The 26281-nt window shown below is 38.8% G+C and overlaps 1 protein-coding gene and 4 long non-coding RNA genes across 8 annotated transcripts in view; 3 read left to right on the top strand and 2 right to left on the bottom strand.

Annotated features, from left to right (window-relative positions):
* Positions 1 to 5646: 5646 nt before the first annotated feature.
* Positions 5647 to 26281, top strand: part of LOC110379940 (uncharacterized protein) — a 130685-nt gene continuing 110050 nt past the window's right edge. Inside the window, exon 1 of one of the 4 annotated variants that reach the window (XM_049845940.2) lies at positions 5647 to 6914. In XM_049845940.2, coding sequence (XP_049701897.2) covers positions 6396 to 6914 — 519 coding nt within the window. In that variant the 5' untranslated portion in view covers positions 5647 to 6395. The remainder of the gene's footprint in view (positions 6915 to 26281) is intronic. The other 3 variants (XM_049845937.2, XM_049845941.2, XM_049845938.2) reach the window with 3 other exon arrangements.
* Positions 12111 to 13733, top strand: LOC135118759 (uncharacterized). Its single transcript, XR_010277773.1, has 3 exons — positions 12111 to 12610; positions 12820 to 12912; positions 13503 to 13733. It is a non-coding gene; the product is annotated as an uncharacterized LOC135118759 (long non-coding RNA).
* LOC110375384 (uncharacterized) lies at positions 13218 to 14693 on the bottom strand. The gene is made up of 3 exons (XR_010277772.1): positions 14393 to 14693; positions 13960 to 14121; positions 13218 to 13321 (listed from the first exon to the last, which is right to left on the bottom strand). It is a non-coding gene; the product is annotated as an uncharacterized LOC110375384 (long non-coding RNA).
* On the top strand, positions 14728 to 15722 carry LOC135118758 (uncharacterized). Its single transcript, XR_010277771.1, has 2 exons — positions 14728 to 14793; positions 14869 to 15722. It is a non-coding gene; the product is annotated as an uncharacterized LOC135118758 (long non-coding RNA).
* Positions 15323 to 16156, bottom strand: LOC126054820 (uncharacterized). Its single transcript, XR_010277770.1, has 2 exons — positions 15760 to 16156; positions 15323 to 15488 (listed from the first exon to the last, which is right to left on the bottom strand). It is a non-coding gene; the product is annotated as an uncharacterized LOC126054820 (long non-coding RNA).

Genomic DNA, 26281 nt, shown 5'->3' with positions numbered 1-26281 from the left:
ACGAAGAAGCACGAAAAGCCAAGAAACTTATTAATCACATATCGCAGCAAGAAAGCGATAATATTTTGGATGAATTATTAGTAAGATATAGTACACTCGCTAAACTAACAAGAGTTTTAGCATGGATATTAAGATTTATCAAGCAAGCGAGATACAAGAAAAATCGCATGCAAACTTATTTAACATTACATGAATTAAAAAATGCTAAGCATAAAATAATATTACATGTACAGCAGAGAGAATTTGCTCAGGAAGTACATTATTTAAAAGAAAATAAGCCGCTATCAGCAAAAAACAAGTTATTGCAATTAAATCCATTCCTTGACAACGAGGGACTTCTCAGAGTCAAAGGAAGACTAAGCAAGGCCAATATCAATCCAGACATGATGCATCCGATTATCATAGCTCACGAAGGACATTTAACAAACTTAATTATAGATCAAGCACATGAACTTACCTTCCATGGAGGAGCACGGGTGACATCAGCATTCATTCGCAAGAATTATTGGATCATAGGCGGTAATCGAGCCGTCAAAAAACGTATACGTACCTGCGTTACCTGTCGTAAACACAATCCAAGCAAGATGACACAGTTGATGGGTGATTTACCTACGCAGAGATGTAACATTGCAAAGCCTTTTGAACATACAGGCGTCGATTTTACCGGACACGTGCTCATAAAGGCCAACAAGGGCCGAGGAATTAAGACTACAAAGGGCTACGTAGTGGTATTTGTCTGTATGGCAACCAAGCTTGTTCATCTAGATTTAGTCTCGGACCTCACATCATCAGCATTCCTAGCTGCATTGCGACGAATGGCTGGAAGAAAAGGCTCGCCGAAACACTTGTATAGCGACAATGGTACAAACTTTGTTGGTGCTAACAAAATTTTACAGGAAGAATTGGAACAAATACAAAAAACATTTGATCAAGATTTCATCAAAGAAATTACTAGCCTGGAGATTGAATGGCATTTTAACGCACCCTCATGGCCCACAGCAGGAGGGCTGTGGGAGGCTGCAGTTAAAAGTTTAAAATATCATTTAAGAAGAGTCGTTGGAGAGCAAAAGCTCACTTTTGAAGAGTTCAGCACAGTTCTGGCCCAGTTAGAAGCAGTACTTAACTCAAGGCCATTGTGTCCTCTTACTGAAGACCCCAACGATCTAGATTTCCTCTCCGTCAAGCTTTATCAATCTAAATCAAGATATGACTATATTAGAAACAGAAACTGATATGCGGACAAGATGGCATTTAACTCAAAAATAGTACAAGATATTTGGAAACGTTGGCATGCAGAATATCTCACACAGCTGTCAGCAAGAAGCAAGTGGAGACATTCTCAACCAGACATTCAACTAAATGACATCGTCACAATTAACGATGCAAACTTACCTCCTGGGAAATGGGCAGTTGGTCGAGTCGTCCAGCTGCATCCCGGGGCCGATGGCCACATCAGGGTGGTCACATTGAAAACAAAGAATGGGCTGATCAAGAGGCCTATTATCAAACTGTCTATTCTCCTGTGAACGATAGAATCAACAAACAAGAGTTGCGTTCCAAGGAAGTAAAGGATGGCAAGCCATATCAAATCAAAAGAGTAAACTACAGCTTTTTTTCGCTGGTAATGTTACTCTTGTCTCTCATGAGCATTTTGACCACAGCATACGGTTCATACAATGTAACACAATTAAAAGACAATCAAGGTTTTTATTTGGACAAAATTGCAAACATGCAACTAATCAGAGATGAATGGAAGATAGTCACATACTATGACATGAATTCACTTTGGCAAGGTACCGAAGCATGCAGTAAATACCTCGGCTACTTAGAACAGCTATGCAATAAGTTTAAAGAAACATCACATTGTGACGTAATTCAAGTTCAACTAAAGCATGAATTCTCAGAACTCGAGTACTATAACCACCTGCTGCTGAGTCAGCATACCGGCACGCGCCGCGCACGAGACCTGCGCCGCCGCAAGCGAGGCCTTATCAACGGTGTAGGGTATCTTGCAAACAATTTATTCGGTGTACTTGATGAGAGATTCGCAGAACAATATAAACAAGATATTCAATCCATACGTGACAATGAAGATCATTTAATCTCGCTGTTGAAACAACAAACAACGGTAATTGAAGCAGAATACAACATTTTGAAAAGAAACGGGCAAGCAATTAATAAGCAACACAAGATGCTTAATACATTATCAATCAAGCTAGATAGAATAGAAAACGTTTTATTGAACGAATCAGAGAGAAATCGAATCATGAACGATTTCAGTACGGGAGCAATCGCTACAAGCAATGTTCTCAGACAGCTAAAACAATCCAAACAAGTTTATTAGATACCGTAACAGATGTTTACCACGGAAGACTCAATATTCATTTATTGTCACCAGAACAACTGAAGAACACGCTGAATACAATATCGAGTCATCTTTCAAAAGATCTTACGTTACCGATCAATAACTTACAAATCAACTTTAAAAACATTTATCATTTATTGACAGTCAAAGCAAGAATGACTGAAGAGTTTTAATCTTCGAATTGAAAGTACCTCTGGTGTCTAGAGATACATTTTCCATCATGAAAATTATCCCAATACCTCAATCTGTAGGTAATTCAAGGATGGCTACATTAACTCCGATTGCTGAACATGTTGCAATCAATTTAAAGAAGGACTCGTATTTACCAATGTCCATATCCGACGTTCAGGTATGTCTAAGTGACAATGTGGACAATTATCTATGTCATATAGAGAAGCCAATTTATCATCTCAAGAATAATGAAAATTTTGTGAACTAGAACCAGACTCAAGCAAATGCAAGATCAGCATTACGACTTGTTCGAACCAATGGACAGCTCTTAGCAAAATAAACAATTACGCATTTTTCTGCTGTAGTCAGTGTGAAATAAGAGTTCTATGCGGCGATAATGTGTCGCCGGGGCAGATAATAAAAGCAGGCATATTGGGAGTCGAACACGACTGTCTAATTAAAACTGAAAGTTTTACCGTTTACTCACGCAATGAAGCTTTTAGCACTTTAAACATAAAACCATCGTTAAAGCTACCTGAGATAGAACCAATTAATCATATCATAAACGCAGGCATCTCGACACCACTGATACAAAACAATACACTACTCTCGAGTAACGAGGAGTTCGACGAAATCAAGAAACAACTCCGCATACTTAAAGCAAGTGAAAAGTTACCAAATCAACTTTCCTATCACGATATCCATCACTACACAGCATTTTATGTGATGATCGGAGTTGTGTTGGTGGTTGGAGCAGGCTTCATGGTACGGCGTCGGCTGCACAACAGGCGGACCGCTTCTCTCGAGGTGGCAAGGGCCGCATTGGCAAGTCTACAGGCAACGCAACACGTGACCCCGGCACGGGCAGAGGCTGGGGCCTCTCTGTCATCATCCACTGTGGAATATAGTGCTAGTGCGCGTAATCAGTGTGAAATTCCGTGTGTGTCAGATTACAGAGAAATTCCAAAGGTGCATAAGTTAGACAAGTGTACAGTGCCTATATCACGTAAAACGGAGTTCAAGTAGAGACTCTAAGCATTAAATAAGGACCAATTGGAATCACCTTGTTAATCATCAAGTATAAGGACCAATTGGCATCACCTTGTTACTCATCTTATCATGTTCATCTCATACTCATCTTCCCGCTCGGGAGCATGTACGGTGCAACCGCACATTCCGCACATCAGCATTTTACGCCACTTACATTTTAATTCATAATATATGTTCAGTTCGCGTTGAGCTACCAAGTTGGTCAAGCGTTCTCGTTACAGCCAACAAGGGCTGCGTCACTCATTTCATTCACTCATAGTCCATTAAGCTCATCTTTACCTTTAGTACGTTTCGGTTAATACAGTAGTGTTCAGTACTTAACAATCTTTTATTCCTTTCCACCATCATCTAAAGTATTGTAGGGTCCAGCAAGGGATCATACAATTTTAATTAGAATTTTATTACTAGATAGTAAGCGCACCTAAATCGCACCTATCGACTAGCGAACTAATAACTAACAATCGACTGATCAGCCGATTCTAATTCGATTATAAAAAAAAATAATGATCAAAAATCATGGCTAACGTGTTCATCAAGTTCACAGGGCAGCATAGAATCAAAGAATTTATCTTGAGCCCAAAGCGGCGTAAAGAATTTTGGCAATGAGGGAACGCCTCATTCTATTATAGAACGTAACTCGTGAAGATTAAGGTTCACTTTTGTTTGTAGCGTTATTTGAATTTAGGAAATTGACGTTGTGCTCTCACCACGCTACCGTCTCGTCGATCGCCGCGCGCGCAGCTGGTGGGCTCGCCGCCTCACAACTCTTTTTACTTCATGCTCGCCTAGTAACATGCGCACATTTCGCGCAAGAGTACGGACTCGTGCGCACCGGATTTGTGCGCGATGCGCGCGCAACCGGTGGCGGGCACGCTTTTTAGAGAATTGTAAGTCTTAGTTACGGTTATAAAAAATTGAGCACTATTTCTATAGTGCTAAGGTTTAAATTCCTATGAGTGTTTGGTGTAAGAAATGTTTATCAGTGTGTTTGGTTGTGCTATCCATGCGCGTGCGCTTGGTCGGGCTTGCGCTTGCTCAGTCGGCGGGCGTGTTCTTTCGAGCCGCGGGTGTCAGGCTGGACGACAGCGTTTGACGTGCCAACTGACAACTTCAATTAGTTAAATTATGATTCACAAAATATTGTTTTACTATTTGTTGACTTGAAAATAAATTAATTTAAAAGGCATACATGGAATTAAAAAACATAAAAATAAGTAAAAAAATAATTAACACTTTCTTTACATGGATAACTTGGCTATTTTTTTATTCGTAGGTAGTTATTTAATTTTTTTAAGTACACATAGTTTACGAAGTAAATAAATAAATAGGAAGGCTGTACTGTATGGATGGGCTAGATAACTGATATAGGTTCTTGTTACATTCAACTACATATTTATAAAGCTTCCATCCTAGTTGTTCAGTTGTCCTGTACACTCGCAGCCATATTGGAGACAAGACTTTTTGTTCCCCATTCCAAGACTTCCGGATAAATAGAGAATTTCGATCGAGTTGATCCCAAATAAGTTAAACAATTTATAAATACGTAAAACGAAAGATTCTTCTTTAATTCTCAAGAAGACTTATTGTTAAAAAAAAATATGATTAAAATAATCCATAGCTACTTAATATTATCAAGCTGATTACCAAACTAGTTTACCTAGGTATAATTTTATGTATAAGTCAGCTTAGTCTATTTATTATTCGTACTATTCTGCAGAAGGCTCCTGTTAGCATTGTGCATACATCGCGTATTCAGCATCACTTCCCTATTAGTGCATTTACCAATTTACAGGAACTCGCTGTAATCATATTGTGTCGCGCCAAACAATAAACTGTGCGAGATGCGTCTGCATAGAACTGACAACCCACGCTATATAGGTACGTAGGTACGTAGTAGAGAGCGCGACCGCGACGGGCCGTTTTATCGCGTTGAAGAGTACAAGTTATCTATCGAACAATAGCCGCGCCGCGTTATCTCGCGAAGGACGGCCAAGTGCGAGCATTACCGCGGGCGCCCTGCGGCCGACGATCGGCCCGATTGTTTTGCGGGCAATTAGCGTCGGGCCGTTCGTCCCGCACGTGCCGCTCCCGGCCCGGCCCGCGCCAGTACTCCGCGCGCGCTGTCCGCGAGCGGCCGCCACTGTGGCTCCGTGTCGCTCGCCTCTCTGCACGCCGCGAACTACGCACGGGACGCGCTCGCCCGACGGCACCAAAACGATACTTTTTTCGATCCCCAATTTTTTTCCTTGCAACTTCTGGACTGACACCTGTTGCATGGACTTAGAATTGTTAACAAATAATAATATCAATAGACAATTTTGAACTTTGAAAATTTATTTCACCCCATTCAGGGATAAATAAAAAATAACAAAGCAATGCATATAATAGCAGGATAACATCGTCTTATCTTCCTGAAGAGCAATCAACGAAAGTCGACACCGTTGTAATCAGCGATAGTAAAAGGGCGAGCGACATCCTTCCGCGGTCCGATCGCCGCCCGTCGGGAAAACTTTTCCTCTATACAAAGTCCTTATAGGTCGATGCGAACTTCGCAGTCAAAAGTTCGCGTTCGCAAAGTTATACGCACGAGTCTCGGGAACTTTTCAGTTGTACAACTCTCCATGAAAACAATTCCCCAACTGTTTCTGGAAACGTTTTAACTTGCGTTCTGTCCTAATGGAAAACGGTACCGCGTAAAAAGACGATAATTTGTAACAACGTGTGTAGCGATCTAAGATAAAATAAACTGTGATTGAAACAATGAACAACATGAACTTTATAGTGTAGTGTTAATTAGAAGCGATCCAATATGGCAGCAGCAATGATAAGTGATCGAGGACTTCGTAAAAAGTTGACGCAGGAGGCGATTCCGGAGAAAACTCCGCGAAAACCTTCAAAGCGTAAATCGACCGCGAGCAGTTCGAAGGCCGATAAGAAAAACGAGCAAAACAATAACAAGAGAGCGAAAGTGCACACTGGGGATCCGAAATTAGACCTGTTCTCCACATATCAGCCGTGGGTTATACAGACGTACGGGGATTTAGCTAAAACTAAGACGATTACTTTGAAGAAGTACGGTCGGATTCTGCGTACGTTGCGGGGGGAGGAATGCAACAGTTCCGATAGTTCTAAGTTCCGTTTCTGGGTAAAGGCGAAGGGTTTCCACGTGGGCAAGCCGCCGGGGTATGACGCGAAGCCTGCCGACGGCATCGTGTGCAGATATAGCGTGCTAGATGCGGAGAGATGCGCCGGCGGCGTTGAGGGACAGGATGTGTTTAGCGGCTCCCAGAATGACCCACCGCTGTATATACCGACCCCACCAGTTAAGGTAAGAGACTCCACATTCATTTTAGGGTCAACACGTCTGGTGTTTATATGCTGAAACTATTTATAGCTCTATAATACATAGCATACTGATAGATAAGGTGTCTTAATCAGTACCGTAACGTGCTTGTGCTTATTTATTTCAAGTAAGTTACAGAATAATACTACTGGGCGCTAGGTTTTGCGAGAATTCTTCAATTCGTTCGAATTCGTTTCAATTATTTATACTAACAATAACAAATAGCACCGCAATTTCCACAACAAACCGACCCCACCTGATTGTTGATTCATAACAACAAGAACAGGTGATTTTCGCTTCTAATGTACTAAGGAATCATAAGTTACAAGCAACTTTATCTTACAGTTGCGCCGCGCGCGCGGTATCGGCAGTAAATTTTTTTGCACTCAAACGAAATAAGTTTGATAATAGCGATGCTCTTCTTTTATTATCTAATCTTGTAATTCTATATTATAAATAAACTTCAGTCATTAACCTCAACACCATTCATGATAAGAGAAGACGAGGATCATCGGATGCTGGGAAAAGTAGAACAAGCAAGATCAAAGAACAGGTGATTTGTGCTACCTCTGTACTAGGTTCGCATAAGTTTGTAAGAGGTTTTATTGCGAAGTAATGCACAACTCATTCATTATTGAGGCGAGACTAGACAAGACGCGTGGATTTCTTTGATGCAATTAATACAACAGGTGATAGTGTGCCGTCCACATAGTTATGAAGATATTGATGTCACCATACAGAAAATACATAAAATGAGACAAATCAAGATTTCATACTAACTGAATGCTTCGCTTCTAAAAGTTTAAGAACTTTGTCACATGACTGTTAGCGTATGGAAAGGTCGATCACTGTTGCATTGCCGTGATATATCTCAATTAGCCAAGTAGATAGGATCATTATTTTTTGCCGATACATATTTTAATGATCAATGGGGAAAATCTCCATCCTATCGCTCCGAGTGAGGGAATAAGTAGTAAACGTTTCCATTTAAATCTTTCACTGAGTAAATTCAATTTGTTTTTCTCCGAATGTTCTTAGATCCTGGACCACGGGAGGAAAGATCTCTTTCAACCCCGCAATTCTGACACTGACATTTATGGGGGGCTGTCAATCACTTTGTCATATTTTTGGGACTTTTGAACCAGACTTGGTACTTGACTTTTTAAGCGCATCGCGTTTCTTTAAGTTCATTAAGTCGTGAGATTAGATTATACTACTATAAAGACAAAAGCTTGTGAGTGTGTTTTGTAGATTATGATGAACTTGAAAATTAGATATTTTTTTATTTTTTATCAAAAGTCTTAGCATCGTTACATTGCGTACGCCCGGGGGTTCGAATCCGTGACTATTTCAGCAATTTTTGTTAATTATGCTCCAGCAATTTTGGGAAATATAGTATTGAGAAATAGGCCCAGAGTAAAGTAGCATACCTAGTACCCATGCAGATATAACACTTTTCATGACTAATGGGACGTGCCATAACAAGAAATTAAAAAAAAAAAACCCAAGTTATTAAACTACGACCATAGCTATGTGACTCAATAATTAACACTGACATTCTTAATCAAGAACCCAATCAATTTCTGCTTATCATAAACGAGCTCGTGTACAATGGAACTGCTTTAAATGAACTTTACTTGTACGTATGGTGTAATTAAAAATAACAACTTGAGATTTTCGAAAAGAACTCTAGTTTCAGTTTTATAACTCTGCCTGACGGCGAATCATGTTGTGATTAAGATGATGAGTATGAATGTGGACGGATATAGGGGAAGAGGAAGACCAAAGAAACGATAAATTGTGTGAAAGGAGATATGGTAAGAAAGAATGTTACTTGTGAGATGACGGCGGATAGAAGAGTATGGAAGGAGAAAACATGCTGCGCTAACCCCAAATAAAATTGGCATAAGGGCAGGAGGATGATGATGATGAACTCTGCCTGACGGCCTATGACGTGGAATTGTAACAATGATTCCTACTGAGTAGCATTTGAGGAAAGCCGAATTTACGCACCCTCCCAAGGACGGCTATGTAACTACTTGCAGACTCCAGGCTACTTTACGAAAGTTTCTCAAACCCACAAACCGATTTCGGCCCGACCTAAGAATCGAACCCGGGACGGGACCCCGTGCACAGCTTGCGAGAATCGCGCCTAACTGGCTAGTTCGAGTATTTAGTCTGAAAGAAATACGGAAGAACTTTGCAACGTATCCGATTACATGTGAATTTCGTAACTTACAAAGCATAAGCAAACAATACAACACACACACGTGCTAAATCAGTTTTCATACTATGACAAAAAAACCCTATTTACAATATTTTTTACTTTATCATCGTCAGGCTTGGGGGTTGTTTTAGGAGTAACTTAACCGGGATTGAAAGCAAAAATGATTCGTCGGATGATGATGGTGGTCGATGGGGTTGGTATGGTGAAACGTCACATACACTATCTAGGCATTGATAATAGAAAATTGATATTATTCACCGACTTTGTTAACATACAAAGAGCGTCAATCATTCTTTCATTCAAACAAGTCTACCCTGACTGCATGCACCAGGATTTCATCAAATAACAAGTACATTAGTTATAAGGTGTAGTTATAGCACAGTTATACGCAACTCCTAGTTTCCCTTGCGCGCCGGGTGTTCAGACGTGCCGGGCGGGCCGCGCTCGCTCATTTATTATTAGCGGCCCAGCCTGCGCCTCATGTTTATTAAAGAGTCAGCTATCCCGCGAGCCTGGTCTCACCTGAACTCACTGCGGCCCACAGATCCGCTTATTATTAATATTTCCTTCGAATCTTGTTATTACGAGCTAAAACTAAGTCTGGAAACTACTCACGGAACGCAATTAAAATTATAAGGCAGCGTCAGAGTGCAGTAACTTAGGCATTACGTATCGAGTTTTACGAGGCATTTTCTCTCTGTATGCACAGTTTCAATAGGAGCCTATGCAAAACCGGCGGGTTGTGGGACATTTCGCCGATATCTATGCGCGCATGACAATGTGGACGCGGTGTGAAATTTTAAACAAACGTTCGCATTCAATTTATATTCGCCAGGCGCTTCGGGCGCATGGTTTAGCAAAAACGCGGAGAACAATGCCTGTGGCCGACCACACATAGCAGGCAGCGGCCGATATGTGGCGATAACAGCGATCGATTCATTTCTGCTTGTTCGACTTGATCGCATGAACCTCCTGTCACGTTATGTCGCCTTGATCATTCGTATCGAATGAATCGATGAATTGTTGCGATTGCCACGATGACATCTCTTTGATGTCGTGTCCCAACGTCTTTTATCGATATTTTTTTTGTTTTCGTTTCGTTCGAAAGTCCAAAATGCTTTCAATTTTCAGGTAAGGTAGGTACCGGTTCAAAAATATTTGGAAACATAAAATTATATTTCGACACAAAATGTGTAAATAAAAACAGGTTTTAAGCCTGTTAGCAATGCACTGTAATTGATACTTACACACAGTGCAAATTAAAAACGCCTGCCAGAATACACGAGTAAGCATTGCTCTTTGCTCGCAAAAGTGTATCATTTCATTTTCAATTTATACAATATCAGTGTTCACTGAGTTTTGCAGATTACAAACTTTTGTTGTCTCCAAAACACAATAAGTAGGTAAGTACCGTAAGTACGTACTTACTAAACTTCGTTTGCTCTGAAAAACTGAAAACAGTGCAGATAGCATTTAGCGGGCATTTTCTTTTAAGAAACGACAATAATGGCGAAAAATAATTTTTTTTTGCAAGGAAAGCGCATTCTGCCAATTCAAAATTCGAATACCGAAAGTCTGTTGTTTTTTTTTGTAAAATTTTAAAATGGAAGCTGTGTATTGCCAGGCTTAATAAAACAAAGCAGGTCTGTTCATATAATTCATCAGGCAATGGTTTGACACACTTGATTAAAATGAATGCTAGCTGAACCAACCCTGGGCTCACCTCGTTTTTACCTGCGCGGTATTAAACGCTTATTAGTAAGCAGGAATGGGGACCTTTTAAATTCCTATAATTTATGGCTTTCCTAATCCTTTTGCTAATAAGGTTAAGCTTGTATCTCTGCGGTTTATTATGCGTAGCTACATGAATATCTAGAAAACATTTTTTGTGCCTAGAATCCTCTTCTAAAATATATATAAAACTGAGATTTTTCATCTCGAAATATCTCTCTTCTCTCCACATGCCGTGATGTCGGTAAAAAAATCTGGCGTCAAGCTATGACGGCGTGGTGTGGAGCAATTAAATTATTCCGCATCATCACACTCGACGCGACCGGGGGTTAGGCTGGCACATGCGAAACGCTTACCTTTGCATTACAAAAAAAAAAAGACGGATGAGTCTTTGGTCGAATGTCAGATTTGAAAGCTCGTGTGCGTAGTTTGGTAATGGCGGGCTTTTAAGTTAAAAATATGCTGATAAAGAAGTGTGCGTTAAGTGAAGTTTTCAATTAAGAGATTTTGTTTTGGTTCTTTTTTTGGGCCTTAAATGCTCCACTCTTCCCGAGTAGTCTCGTGCTTCGGGGCATTAGTTGCCCCGGGATGCGGATGAAACTGCAGTAAAAGGCTAGTGTTCTGTAAAGAAAATCACACACGAAAAGTATTTATTTGTAGTACACACAATTTTTGTCTTTTGTTTATGGAACACAAATGTATTTTACTGAAATGCCAAATATTCCAAATTCAAAAATACAAGTACAAAACACATCTAGCGATGCAACTCAGCATTTCGGAACAAATGTCATCTAACCACGGCCACGTACTCATATGGGAACAAGACTGTTACCACGTTACCATCTCCTTACATAGACTGTACTCCTTTGAGTACACTATAGGAAATTCACAGTACCTGCACACAGAAGACTAAACAGTCGGCCTACAGTTGGTTCTGTGTTGGCTATTTTTTTTTTAAGAAAGCTTGATTCCAATCTCTACAGTCGGTCTGATACCGGCTTAATACCTGATCTTTGTAACGTGCGTACTACCATTCATCTTCATACTGATTTATGAGCCCAAACAAGCTATCGGCCGACTAAAAGTTTGCAGTGTGTTGATACTCTAAATATTCTAAAATTCTGCAGTAAGCCAAAACATTATAATAAGTGCGAAAATTATTTAAACTAGTTTTGTTTTGTTTAAAACTTGGTGAACAACTGACCAACAGTACTGGAAATGACCAGCGGGCCTAGCATGACCGCCATAGAAACAGCTTTTGTCTACCGAAGAATCGACAAAATGACAGATTGAAGAAAGATTTCTATCGATCCGAGCATGGCGATGTTTGACATCGAGAAAAGAAATGTTTCTTTTCTTCGTCGACATGTGTCTATCGCGGCGAGCATGACGACTATATTTTCTCTACTTTTGACATTTGGGAGTAGATATAACTTTCTATATGAAATGTCAAATACTCTACATCTCATCGGACCTAGACAAGAGTAGACAAGAATATTATTATAATTTTAAGATCTCAAAAAGCATTTACAAAGTATGTCGGGGTCCTACCGTCGTCATGTGGTCAGTTTTTATGCTGAGAAGAATCAGTGTAAAGCTCAAAGAACGAGCTATACGAGTGTTAAGCCTCTCGACATTGAAAACGTAAATGTGCAGAGATGGTGCAGTATTTGTGCGGAATCTGTCTCCTAGGATATTTTAGGGTCTGCCTGTTCATATCAATGTAAGTACCTACAGTCTATTTTATTTCGTTGTGCTTTCCAACCAAAAATATGACAAAGTTTTCGTCCTTATAAATAAGTTAAATATAGAAAGATCTATTCATTTATTTTTCGTTCTAAGATTATTTTGTCTATTATGTAGGTATTGCCCTTCATTGCAAGAAAATAATTAAACAGAAGAGAAATATTTAACAAAGCTTAATTGTTGCAGGTTCTTTGTTCGGGTCCTGCTTAGGTCATTAACAACATTACTAACCACTGTTAGCAAATTTTTTAAGCAATTTGTTTTTGCAGTGAATACAAGGTTAGTATACCTAATATATTCCAACAGGTATCTGTGGAGATCAAAGGGGGAGGCCTATGTTCAGCAGTGGATGTCCTATGGCTGAGATGATGATGATGATACCTAATATTAGATATAACCTCTATTTCAGATTGTAGATACTGAGTGCAAAATACTGAACATAAATGCCAATTATCCTGACAGAGTTCATAAACAATCAATTTTCAATAGTTCTCTCATTAAGAACAAACTGCGCAGGCTATATGACTCTTGAATTGGACAGTTTTATCTGCTAAGAAAAAAATGACATTTTAAATAAACAACCATTATGATTTTAATATTCACATTCTTTATTAAATGATATCATTTCAATAATTTATAATTTGTAAACTGACGACCCAGTTGTCATTCAGCATCCTTTTTTTGTAATCTGAAACAAGAACACAAAATTAAATTAACATTCATTTTCAGGGGAGTCATGCGTTAGGGTCTTGACTCATTACATCAATAAGAATGCTGATAATGTGTCACTATCAGTATGTTATTCTTTTATTATACTGTAAAATAATTCTTGTAAAAACTCTTTACCAAACAGTTATTTCTTTTTGCAGGGTGCCTATGCTACAACTCTTCCCGAAGAAAGGCAGAGAGAGAGACACACTAATGACCTTAGCGGTAGCTTACTACAAGCTGCAACTCACAGAAGAGCAACTATTATGAATATCTTTGTATATCAACAGTTCTTCAAACCATACAGACAGAATTGAGTTGCTGGAGAGTTTGGTCCACCGCTTCTGCTGCTGATTTTCAGCCTATTTTGAATAAATGACTTTATCTGTAGCCTTAATTTTATGTAAATAAACCTTTACCTCTGTGTAAATGATTGTCTCATTTTATTTTTATCTTAAGAGTTGTTGCTTATATCACACAAGCAACAAATAGGTAGGTACTATAATTATTATTGCCATAATTATACTTTGAAAACAAACCATGAGAGTTTTGCTAGAATGAAACCAACAAGTCTGGAGAACTATTACTAGTAAATGAATATTATTTAAAGACACTTACTAATAGAATGTTTCTCGTGTCAGCATTGTATGCCAAGAACTCGTTCTTTTCCATATTTTTTCAGCAGCTTTTGAATACGGACCTATTCTTCTTTATCGTGGCCTTCTTTTCCCAATGGATCGCGATACTATCTTCTCTGTTTATTGGATGGGACTTCGTACGCTGTAAATAAACAGGTTTTGTAACGACGAAAGTAAAAACACTTCGGACAATAATATAGGGAAGCAAGATAACAGTGAGGAACGCATTGAACTGTGCATGGCAAAGTTTTCATCAGACAATGCCTCCAATCACCATTTATTGAGATTATTATGTTATTTTCCTTTGTTCTTTTCATCGTATGTATGGATAATTATTATGTTCGTTTGGATTAATTACACACAACTATTGGAATAATCAGTACTTTATTTATTTAATCACAAAATCTACTTACTTTTTCCTTGCCGCACGCAGTAATCACCAATATTTATATAAGTAAAATCAACAACAAAAATCGTTTTTTGTAAACAAACAAACATGAACCATTTTAGTTCCACAGATAAAAATAAGTTCGATGAATACGTTTTGTTGTTACTTTGAGTTACGTGAGTTTATGTATAGGTTCATGCGTGAAAAATAGTGCATTGACACATTTTTTTGGCTAACTAAACGTAAATTCATCGTAGAGCGACCCATCACTAGCTACTTATCCGTTGCTATGGAAAGTCTTTCTCTTGATAGAAACGCGAGTCTACAGCTCGCGCCATGCTCGGGTAGAAGACATTTTCAGGGGAGTCATGCGTTAGGGTCTTGACTCATTACATCAATAAGAATGCTGATAATGTGTCACTATCAGTATGTTATTCTTTTATTATACTGTAAAATAATTCTTGTAAAAACTCTTTACCAAACAGTTATTTCTTTTTGCAGGGTGCCTATGCTACAACTCTTCCCGAAGAAAGGCAGAGAGAGAGACACACTAATGACCTTAGCGGTAGCTTACTACAAGCTGCAACTCACAGAAGAGCAACTATTATGAATATCTTTGTATATCAACAGTTCTTCAAACCATACAGACAGAATTGAGTTGCTGGAGAGTTTGGTCCACCGCTTCTGCTGCTGATTTTCAGCCTATTTTGAATAAATGACTTTATCTGTAGCCTTAATTTTATGTAAATAAACCTTTACCTCTGTGTAAATGATTGTCTCATTTTATTTTTTATCTTAAGAGTTGTTGCTTATATCACACAAGCAACAAATAGGTAGGTACTATAATTATTATTGCCATAATTATACTTTGAAAACAAACCATGAGAGTTTTGCTAGAATGAAACCAACAAGTCTGGAGAACTATTACTAGTAAATGAATATTATTTAAAGACACTTACTAATAGAATGTTTCTCGTGTCAGCATTGTATGCCAAGAACTCGTTCTTTTCCATATTTTTTCAGCAGCTTTTGAATACGGACCTATTCTTCTTTATCGTGGCCTTCTTTTCCCAATGGATCGCGATACTATCTTCTCTGTTTATTGGATGGGACTTCGTACGCTGTAAATAAACAGGTTTTGTAACGACGAAAGTAAAAACACTTCGGACAATAATATAGGGAAGCAAGATAACAGTGAGGAACGCATTGAACTGTGCATGGCAAAGTTTTCATCAGACAATGCCTCCAATCACCATTTATTGAGATTATTATGTTATTTTCCTTTGTTCTTTTCATCGTATGTATGGATAATTATTATGTTCGTTTGGATTAATTACACACAACTATTGGAATAATCAGTACTTTATTTATTTAATCACAAAATCTACTTACTTTTTCCTTGCCGCACGCAGTAATCACCAATATTTATATAAGTAAAATCAACAACAAAAATCGTTTTTTGTAAACAAACAAACATGAACCATTTTAGTTCCACAGATAAAAATAAGTTCGATGAATACGTTTTGTTGTTACTTTGAGTTACGTGAGTTTATGTATAGGTTCATGCGTGAAAAATAGTGCATTGACACATTTTTTTGGCTAACTAAACGTAAATTCATCGTAGAGCGACCCATCACTAGCTACTTATCCGTTGCTATGGAAAGTCTTTCTCTTGATAGAAACGCGAGTCTACAGCTCGCGCCATGCTCGGGTAGAAGACATGTCGAGTGGGAAAGAAAGAGCTTTGTCGTTTCTTGGTAGAATAGAGATAGAATCGCCATGCTAGGCCCGCAGGGCAACAGAGATCGCAGGATGTGTCTGTTACTGCAATTTACGCGTTAATTGGCTGGCCGTGTATGTATAAGTTTTTAGCTTATGTCAAATATGTTTGGAGTTGGCCTTCTGTTTTGGAGGTTGCTCCGTCGAATACCTATAGACAAAGCTTTTGTAAATAACGATAGCATACATCATGTGATTTTATTTAAAATAACATTAAACTTCGTGGATACGTAGGTAATTGTATATTAGGTAATTTCAAAACTGTATTTGATAATCATATCGTTGCTTTTGCATCACTTAAAAGTACAAACAAACTTCTTTAAAATAAGTTTTAATTTCGACCTTATTCTTTGCAAAAACAATAAAAAATTACGATGTTTACTCTACTTGTATAAACTGAAATAAAAACTACATACATATTGTAATATTCTTTATGTTCAAGCATCATGTCTATGCTACGCAACTGGCTACACCGTAGCTAGCTTTGCTACGCCTACGAACTTTTAAATTGTAGTTTTATCGCAGAAAGCCTACGTTATTCTGTATTTGTATGTCAAGTAGGGTAACTCGGTTGAGAAGGTCAGATAGGCAGTAGCTCATTGTAAAACACTGGCACCCAAATGCATCGGGCAAGACTGGAAGCCGACCCCAACATAGTTGGGAAAAGGTTTCCCTTTAAACATTGCACTTCGGGATTACAATATGCCTCACTGTACCAATTCAGTAGCACCAAACCACACCAAAACCTCTACTTACGAACCGGTGGTCAAAACCCGAGAACTGTATAATCCCGCTCGAGTCGGGCCATTGTAAAAATTACACCATAAATCGGGCACATCGGGCCAGTGCCGTCGACGGGCCCGCCGCGACTCGCCTCGTAAATTATCCACAGGGCTGGCCCGAGCGCCCGGGTTTTCTGCACGACAGTGTAACGGCTACTGTGGTACATTTTTTGTACCCTTTTCTGCCTAGATCGAGAATTTGAAGGTTAGAATTAATTTTGATGAGGGTTGTTTTCTTTGTTGCATTTTGAAATTATTAGTGTAGATTATTTTGTAGAAGAGTTCAGTTCAAAACAGTGTAGTTAAGTAATTTAAAGTTTAACTAGACCCTGCAAAAAATACTTTTTCGTCAATTCCACACATTATATCATAATTGTTGTCAAACCACTTCTGACAGCACAACTATGTAATACCATTACATCTGTCCATCACGTTACTAATCTCACAAGGCGCCACAAACCCAGTTGACACTTCCCGGGACCTTCCGTAATCCAAATATATTGTTACCTCTAAAATACGAGCCTCAAATAAATCAATTTGTCGGAACTCGGATGTAGCAGCCCTATGCCAAGGCGCGAGGTCGGGAGCGACTTCAGAGAGGCGCGCCGAAAATATCATATAGTTACCTATATAGTTCTGTGGTCCTGGTACCTATATGTTGAGCACAGCTGTGGTGGTAGGTAGATATCCTAGTAATATTGTATGGATGTTTGTTACTATTTCACGCTAGAACTAGTGAATGCATTTTGATGAAACTTCGCATTAATATAGCTTAACAGTAATTAGCATCAAAATAACATATAGGCTACTTTTATTTGAGTGCGGGTGGTAGTTCCCTCAGGAAGCTAGAGTACGTAGGACAAAAAATCATGATAAAAGTCTAAACTATTTCGCTTAACCTTTGTTACAAGGGGCCCGGGTCCCAGTCTTTTAATTCAGCTGAATACCTGTATCAATATTTCTTAGAAAAACTGCTGTTCGCTGTTCACAAGAATGCTTCTTGGAAAAAACTAAATTCCATAGTTTTGAATTTTCAACCCTGAAAATTGTATTTGTAATGTATTTACAGACTAATATTACATTAAGCTTTTCTTTAATTTTCATCAAAATTTTCGTAATGTCAAAAAGCTACTATTCTTAGATCAAAATTAAGCTAAAACCACATTTCAGATTTCCATCATCAGCTGAAATCTAAGTGAACGCAAATAAACACAGTGAATGATTAACGAGACCATTTCGTTCAATCATTCATTCACTCATTTCTAAATACAATAGTTTAGCCTACGGTAGGTTTACGTGCACTGTGAAGTGTCAATGAATGGTTGATTGGAACTTCAATTATTTACATTGTCTTCCATTAATAAGCTAGTGGACCTATGGACTTTATACCAGGACTAGCTTCTATCAGCGATAGCTTTTTCACCCGTGTCTAGAAGGGAACTACTTTGCAGACCCGGAAAAAAACATACTTAGTAAGTATGCAGAACAAAATCCCTTCCTCCTTGAACAAAGCAATCAATAACTTTCCTTGAAAAATGAACTAAGATGTTTAAGGTCAGTATTTCCTGAGATTGGCGCTTTCAAGCAGGCAAAGAAACAAACTCTCTTTAATATTTTCGGCCAAAGTTTCGTCTGATCTTCAGAAAGCATTCGTCTGTCATTTAAGATCTGTAATTCCTACCAGTCAGAAGCCTTATCGGAGAGTGTCGTCTTACCCAGTAATTGGGTTATGGAGGTCAGATAGGCAGTCGCTCCATGGAGTATGTACATACAGATATTCTGCATAAAGGTAGCTGCATCCTATTAGACTGGCAGACCTGAGCATTATTAAGGAAAAGCTAGACACATTATTTAAAACATTTCCTCAACAAAAAAATCTAAACATTCCTGACTAGCTTTTGCCCACGGTCCCACCTACGTCCCGAGAGAGCTACTCCCCGAATGTGGATAAAAAGTAGCTTATCTCTTATGCTGACATTGAGCTGTATTACTGCCAAGTTTCATCAAAATCCGTTCAATAGTTTTTACGTGAAAGAGGAACAAACATCCATACACACCGAGGAACAAATATCTATACCTACATATTAACTTTTGCGTTTTTAGTATGAGTAGGATATAATATCAGTTTTCCTCCCAAATTCAAAAGACGTTTATCTATGATCCTGTACCCAGTAACAGTTGTTTTGTACTTATGTGCAAGGGATAACTTTTGTATCGGATAAAAACTTCAAAGTGTTCTACAGGTGGGGGATGTAAGGGGTTGAAATGTATTGAAAATGAGCAATATGTTATGTGAGAAGTTTCGAGATAATCTGACGATTGTATTGAGGTAAATAGATTATGTTTTTTAGATAAAGTGCTAGCTGGATGACTGAATGTTTTGTAAGTCAGTCTTTGTACGCTGCTCAGCGTCCGCCGCATCCGTAGCAAGATCACAAATATGGAAGAAATAATAAGTTATTTTTCACAAAATCTATGTTTTTTACGCCTATCGTTACCCATATTAGATTCTTGAGGTAGGTTATGTCTGCAAGTTGTCATATCGCTCATAGCAATATGCACCTAATTTATCTAAGTACCTTAAGTATCTATCACTATATCACTTCAGAATAATTATGAATGAAAAGTTACCTAGTTGTAAAATAGAAATAGATATGTAGTTCGTATTTTCGCCAATCTTCATTGTAGACAACTTGTAAGAAGGGATGCGACATTGTGTTAGCTGTAATATCGATATCGATAATTTCTCGCATTTTCCCAATAAAATAAAGTTCGAATTGAATTATTGTAGTGTTCTAATTGTAAATAAATAGCACATGTGATAGAAACGTGTAAATTGGCCTATGTAAATGAGCACAGCGTTTATTAACGACAAACAAGCAGATATCGTGAAAATATCCTTTTAATTATTCAAACGGCGACTCCATGATAATTCAGTACTGTATCAGAACGCACGCAACACTCGCGTGACATATTTTTTTGTTCCGGGAAATGCAAAAAGGACACGCATGCGGCATGACGCGCGACAAAAAGTTGCGACGCATTCGCATTGCGGGCGTACGTCTGGCGGCAGAGTACCAGGATCGCAGCGGCGCGAGGAGATAAGTAATTCTGTGCTCGGTCGGGGGCCGGGCGGGCGGTCGGAGGGAGGGGGTAAATGCCCGCGCGGCGGCGGCGGGTAATTGGTTCGCGCCGCCCGAGGCGAGCCCGTAGTATCGCGCTTTAGCGACGGGCGCCCTCCGGTGTCGGGCGCGCATTCTGCGCCCGTGGAGTCGTGTTAGCTCTAGATTTTTTTGTCTTTTTATTTTTTTGTATGCCCGTTCTGGTTATAAGATATTTTCAAATTAGGATGGATGTTATGTTTTCTGTTTCATGAGGATAATAACGGGTATTTGTTAAACAGAATGTTTGTGATACTTCATAGATATTGGCTGTATTTTTGCTTGTTTAGAATTTTGGTGTTGCGGAGATTTAAAGGCTTATCTTGAAATTATGTCACTAGTCATTTACCTAATCAAATAACTAAAGTTAACCGTCCTCGTTGCCCATATTTATACATGGTAAAAATTTTGGATAAGCTAACATTCGTTGATCAATCATGGACCCATGTCCTCTAAAACGTTAGGATTTTGTTAATAAATGCGGTACATAATTCTCAAATCAGCATAAAAAGTAATACAACAAAAATCTCCACGACAAGAAATGTTCCTCTAACAAAAGAAATATTCCCGTAAGTAGGAAAACTTGTCGACTCCATAGCACTCCGGGCGGCTGTTTGTCATGCTACCGCCGAGTTATAGGTATGTCATGTGGCCACCGGCGCGCCACTTTATACATCCGACCGACGGCGCTACCGCCCGCCACGAGCGCGCACACCTCCGCACAACACATGCATACCTAGTACTCTAGCTATCGAGTGCTATGTCGGCACCTACTCTCTCCACTGAAAAGTTAACGTTTTGCGCCAAAGTTCCCTTTATTACACTGTTAAGCTTGGGTTTCCTAGGAAAGCGGTGCCGTCATATAGCGGCCGTCTTATTACGGACGCAAATAGACGGTCGTCTTTACGGTGATTACATGTGGAAAGTTCCACGGCCGTTTTAACACACCGTCATGAACTTTTTGTTAGTTGTATCATACTTACTAACCTGTTTTATTTAATATTTCTCAAATTTCACAACACCAATTCTGTTTTAGTTGACTTTTCTATAATCTTTACTTTTTATGTTAGATATTGCCTTCGTGGTTTCGAACGAATATATTAAAATTTCGTCGTCCTCGCTGCTCCAAGAGTTGTTACAAATTTTTGACGTTGTTCCGAAAAAAAAACACAAATACGAATTAAAAAAGCTTCACCGCTTTCAATAAAACGTTCACCAAACTATCTGACACCGTCAAGACGGCCGTCATGCAAATGGCGGCACCGCTTTTTGAAGTTACGGCGTCAGTTACCGCTCTCTAGGAAACCGCCCCATTTTGTTTACATAGACAACGTTCTGGTGATGTCTTTCACCGCTGTATTACGGTCGCTATATGACGGCACCGCTTTCCTAGGAAACCAAAGCTTTAGAGGTTCTCACGTCGTATATTTTATTACGATTGAGGTATAACGTGAATATTGAGAGAGATTGACGTAAATGTGGTATCGGAGTTCGGGATCTTAGCACCCGAAACCGTTTGATACGATTGAATTTAGAGCTTCCAAGTTTCGGAAGGAGTTTTTAACTGAATTAACGCTGGCTACTTTGAAAATGCAGATAATGATTATGACGAAACCCATTATGCCAGCAAAATATAGTACAAATATTCCCCATCAACCTCGGGCCGAGAACTACGACACGAAATAAAGGGGGAGCTACTGAAAACAGTATCTTAAGTAGTTGAAAACTTTTCGACTCCCATCCGACTGAATAAAGTTTAATCTTTTAGCTAATCTTTAACACGCTCGCAAGATAATACGGGATTAAGAGAATAAGGAGGAAGTATCAGCTGCTTATCGTTACTAATATTAAATTTTAGATTTAGGAGGTAGGGTAACCACCTGTGACGGATTAATTAAGACTAGGATTTCAATCTGCACGTCTGAGAATTAGATCATAGTTCAGAATAGCGTCTCGTTTAGATTTAGCGCAGACTTGGTACATATTTCGTGTCAAAAGTTAGTCAATCTAGGCTTTCGAGGTCTTACCCCCGCACTCAAAGACATTTAATGATTACTTGAGTCACTCATTCATGATAGATTCTCATAGAAACTCTGCACTAAGGAACGGCTTAAGTAACCATTAAATGTCTCTGAGCGTGTCCATTATTGTAAAATCTGGACGACGCATATTAATTTTTACTACAACATTGCTTGTATTCATTATAATTACTTGGATATTGTCATAACAGGCGTGCTTTTGGGGTCTGCCATTAATGATTTTAATGGCAGACCCTTTTTTTGGTCTTAAAATCTGAAATAACAAAGGAATGTATCCATCTCGTTACGGAAACAGTCCCATATGAGAGTGTACCTCGTTGGTACTGACAGATTTACCGTTTCTGAGATTTCCATAAATCTCAGACTTGCCACGTCGACTGGCGCACTGAAATTAGTGAAGATGATGCCATTTCCTGGTTCCCCCTGTTCAGAATAGATACATTTTAGATGAGGACAGCTTCTTAAAGAGTTTTTGTTGGTACAGTCTTTCAAGATGTATTGTATCATTGATGTGTCAAATACTGGGTTGGTGAAAACCAGTATCGAAATTTAGAGATCAGAATTGTTTGTGTACACACTTTGGACCCTTAAGGGCGAAGAAATAGTAGCTACTAAATAAGAAAAAGACTTATTACTAGAAACTCTTCCGATTAGAAACATCTTTACGCGAAATGATTAAGTGAAACTTTATCATGATGCAAATTGTGAAGTAACTACTATATTCATCCCGTAACCAGCTGACCATTAACTATGGGAAGCCGTGGTGGCTACGTATAAACATAAACCATGTTATGGTGTCGTAAATCAGAACATTATGTGCACACCGCACCTTAGTTTTTAGGGTTCCGTAACCAAAGGGTAAAACGGGACCCTATTGTTTTCGCTGTTCATTCGTCCGTCTGTCACCAGGCTGTATCTCATGAACCGTGATAGTTAGAGAGTTGAAATTTTCACAGATGATGTATTTCTGTTGCCGCTATAACAAAAAATACTGAAAACTAGAATACAATAATTATTTTGGGGGGCTCCCATACAACAAACGCGATTTTTTTGCTAATTTATATTGCTCGATATCGATAACGGCAACAGGTAAATGCGGTTTATAAGTAATGGTACGGAACCGTTCGTGGGCGAGTCTGACTCGCACTTGGCTGGTTTTTTAACGCTACCATCAAAGGTAAACAAGTTATAGTGAGCTCAAATCAAGCGGAAGCAAAATATAAAGCGCTTTCTGCTGGAGTGGTTTATTCAGTTTTTGTTGGTAATTCGCTGGTTTTAAACCTTTGATAGTAAAACTTCTGGCGTACTTGGGCGTTTAGTTTTGGTCCGAGTCCTGAATACAACGGTTTCTGTAGACACAGAAATACTAATAGTACCCATATATGTTCGTTTGTCACTTGACGACAGCACATTAACCAATCTGTCTTTCTAATCACAGTAGTGGAAACATAATGTCCCATTGGTAAAATTTTTGAAATTCGGGTAGGTTGACTTACTGGCGTCAGTAGTTAGATGAATCTATCGTAGTATCAAAGGAAAGAGTCCTTCGATATGCTCATGTAGGTGTCTCAATATTCGGTATAAGGCTGCAGCTCTGCAAGATTGGTGCATTTGATATCGAAGAACAAAACGGCATGGTGCATAAGTGACAAACTTAGTCTCAGAAAACAATTCAAATAGTAATGTTACAGTTTCTTGCAGATACTTAAAATGTATGGGAATATCGAAAACCATAGAGTCTCTTCAATAACAACTAATAATTTAATCTGGGTGTATTTTTTCCGTCTTGACCAGTTGACCCTAGTTACTTTTAAGTTGTATTAACTATTTAGCTTAATTTTGATCATCAATTAGCAGTTTGTTGAACAAAACCTTCGTTCTTATGTAATTCGTAGGGCAGGCGCTTTTCGGTCATTAGTCGCCGCGCCGCGCACTCGCCTCGCAGGCAGGGCGTACTTAAAATAGGGTTGTCTACTGCAAATTACATATTATATAAAAGAGATTTTTTAATACAATCACAGTTAATGCGCCTTTAGGTAAAATCTTTAGTTAGTGAACACAACACTTTACGCTTAGAATAAATGCCATCTTTGTTCAAGTGGCATTAATTTAGGATGTAAATATTTACCACATTCGTGATTCAATTGCTTGCAACTACTACTGTAGGTACCAATTTTTTTTTGAAAACGTACGTAAAAATATTGCTGCAAAATTATTTCCTAACGTACACCTGTATTTGTTGTAGATTATACAAGGAACAACCATAAGCAATAAAAATAATGAACTTACAGCAAAATGCAGTCTAATAAATGGTTCCCCAACTCAACCCTAACCTAGCAGCGCGCTAAAGCGCGACGAAGCACATAAATTAGACTCTATACCATAAATACGTCACTCTATGACAACACCGATCATTTCTATGAATTTCTAAACACTTTCTGCTTAGTAGCAACAAAAGAATGTGCACAAAAAGTTGTATAAATATGCATTACTAGCTGTTTTTCCGTGCTTTTACCCGTGTCCCGTGGAACTTCTTCCCGTAATCTTCAAAACTACGAGGGTAGCAATTGGTAGCAACTAATGTTAGCTGGTAGCAATTAGGTAGCAAGTCTCTATATGTATTTCGATAGGATCTATGAGGAGTGACAGCGATTCTGGCGGTCATAAAGTATATGTTTATAGGGAATTAAGGGAATAGTGTAGCTTTCAATCAGTGAAAGAATTTTTGCAATCGGCCCTATAGTTTCGGTGACTTTACAAACAAACAAAAGAATGTATCCTCTTTATCATATTACTGTACTTAGATATGTATAAAAGTATACATAGATATACGTTAGATATTCTAAAATATATAAACTCTATAGTTGGTAGCCCTTCGGGATCGCTCGGGTGTTGTCGGGAGCGTTCGCGGCGCGGCGGGGCGCATAAAATACGCCGCGCGATGTCGTCGGCTACACTACACCGATGTGTCACGGATACACGACCCGGGTAGGGATGTGAGGTAGCATTCGGAACGCCGATATCGATAGACTTAGATTTATTTTTTGGGAAAATTCTCTGGGGATTTTTTTGTTGGGTCTTTAGTGATGTAACGTGACTCTATTGTAGTGTTAAAATTAAAATATACTTAGACTAGTTTTTTTACATAAAAATAAAAAATTAATTTATTTGAGGACAAACGTGTGTTCATAAGCTTTAGCTTCGTCTTTTTGTCAGGACTCATTAGTCGAATTTTCACTTTCTATCCCACTCCAAACCTAAGTCGTAGTGAAAAAATACAATGATCATCATCCCACCGCCCGAAGAAAAATAGATCTATTCTCTAAAATCTGCTATCGATATTAAAATACCTAACTTGGCACGCGCCTAGGTCTCGATGCCTGCATGCAATCAGTCGGGGCGAGCCGCGGCGACGCCACTCAGCGCGACTCGTAAACGTTATCGGGTACATCGTAAAAACGCTACGTAAAATGGCGAACGTGCCGCCAACCGGCCCGCACACGTTCTATATTTGAATTTGAAGTTGGAACTGGAAGAATGTTTGAAAATTGATGCGATATTCTTTTTTTTTTGTTTGAGATCGCAGTTGATACCGTATGAGTTTTTTAGTTAAAGGAATAGGTACCAACCTGTGCCTTGAAATTATAGAGAAATTAGGTATAAAGTTACTACTTAACAATAAGTGGGTGTAGTACCTACAAGAACTATTTAATTTTCAACAATTTAACTGTCCCCACTGATCCCTTACGATCTACACAAAAACTTATGCTTTACCAAAAATCTCATATTTGCCCATAGGTTCGTATTATAATATGTGCATCTCATCTTCATCCTCTGAGCCTTTTTCTCAACTATGTTGGGGTCGGCTTCCAGTCTAATATTAATACGTGCCTATGTCTTCTTAAACGGCATCTACTCAAAAACAAAAGCCCCTAAACTCTAACGCCATCTTAAAAAAACAAAACACGCGCCAATGACATTTTAAAATTTCAAACTTCAAACGCTGCCTTCGAGTTCCCTTTCGAAGACGCAATAGGTACAACACTAAATCATGCAACTTTTAGAGATCCCTTCGACCGAGACGTGACGGAGGGGCCCGCAGGCAAATTCACACCCATTCCAACAATTAGTGTCTGATCGAACTTGCGAGCGG

This window comes from Helicoverpa armigera, chromosome 25, assembly GCF_030705265.1.
Source record: "Helicoverpa armigera isolate CAAS_96S chromosome 25, ASM3070526v1, whole genome shotgun sequence".
Lineage (NCBI taxonomy): Eukaryota > Metazoa > Arthropoda > Insecta > Lepidoptera > Noctuidae > Helicoverpa > Helicoverpa armigera.
This window is presented reverse-complemented; position numbering and strand designations above follow the sequence as displayed.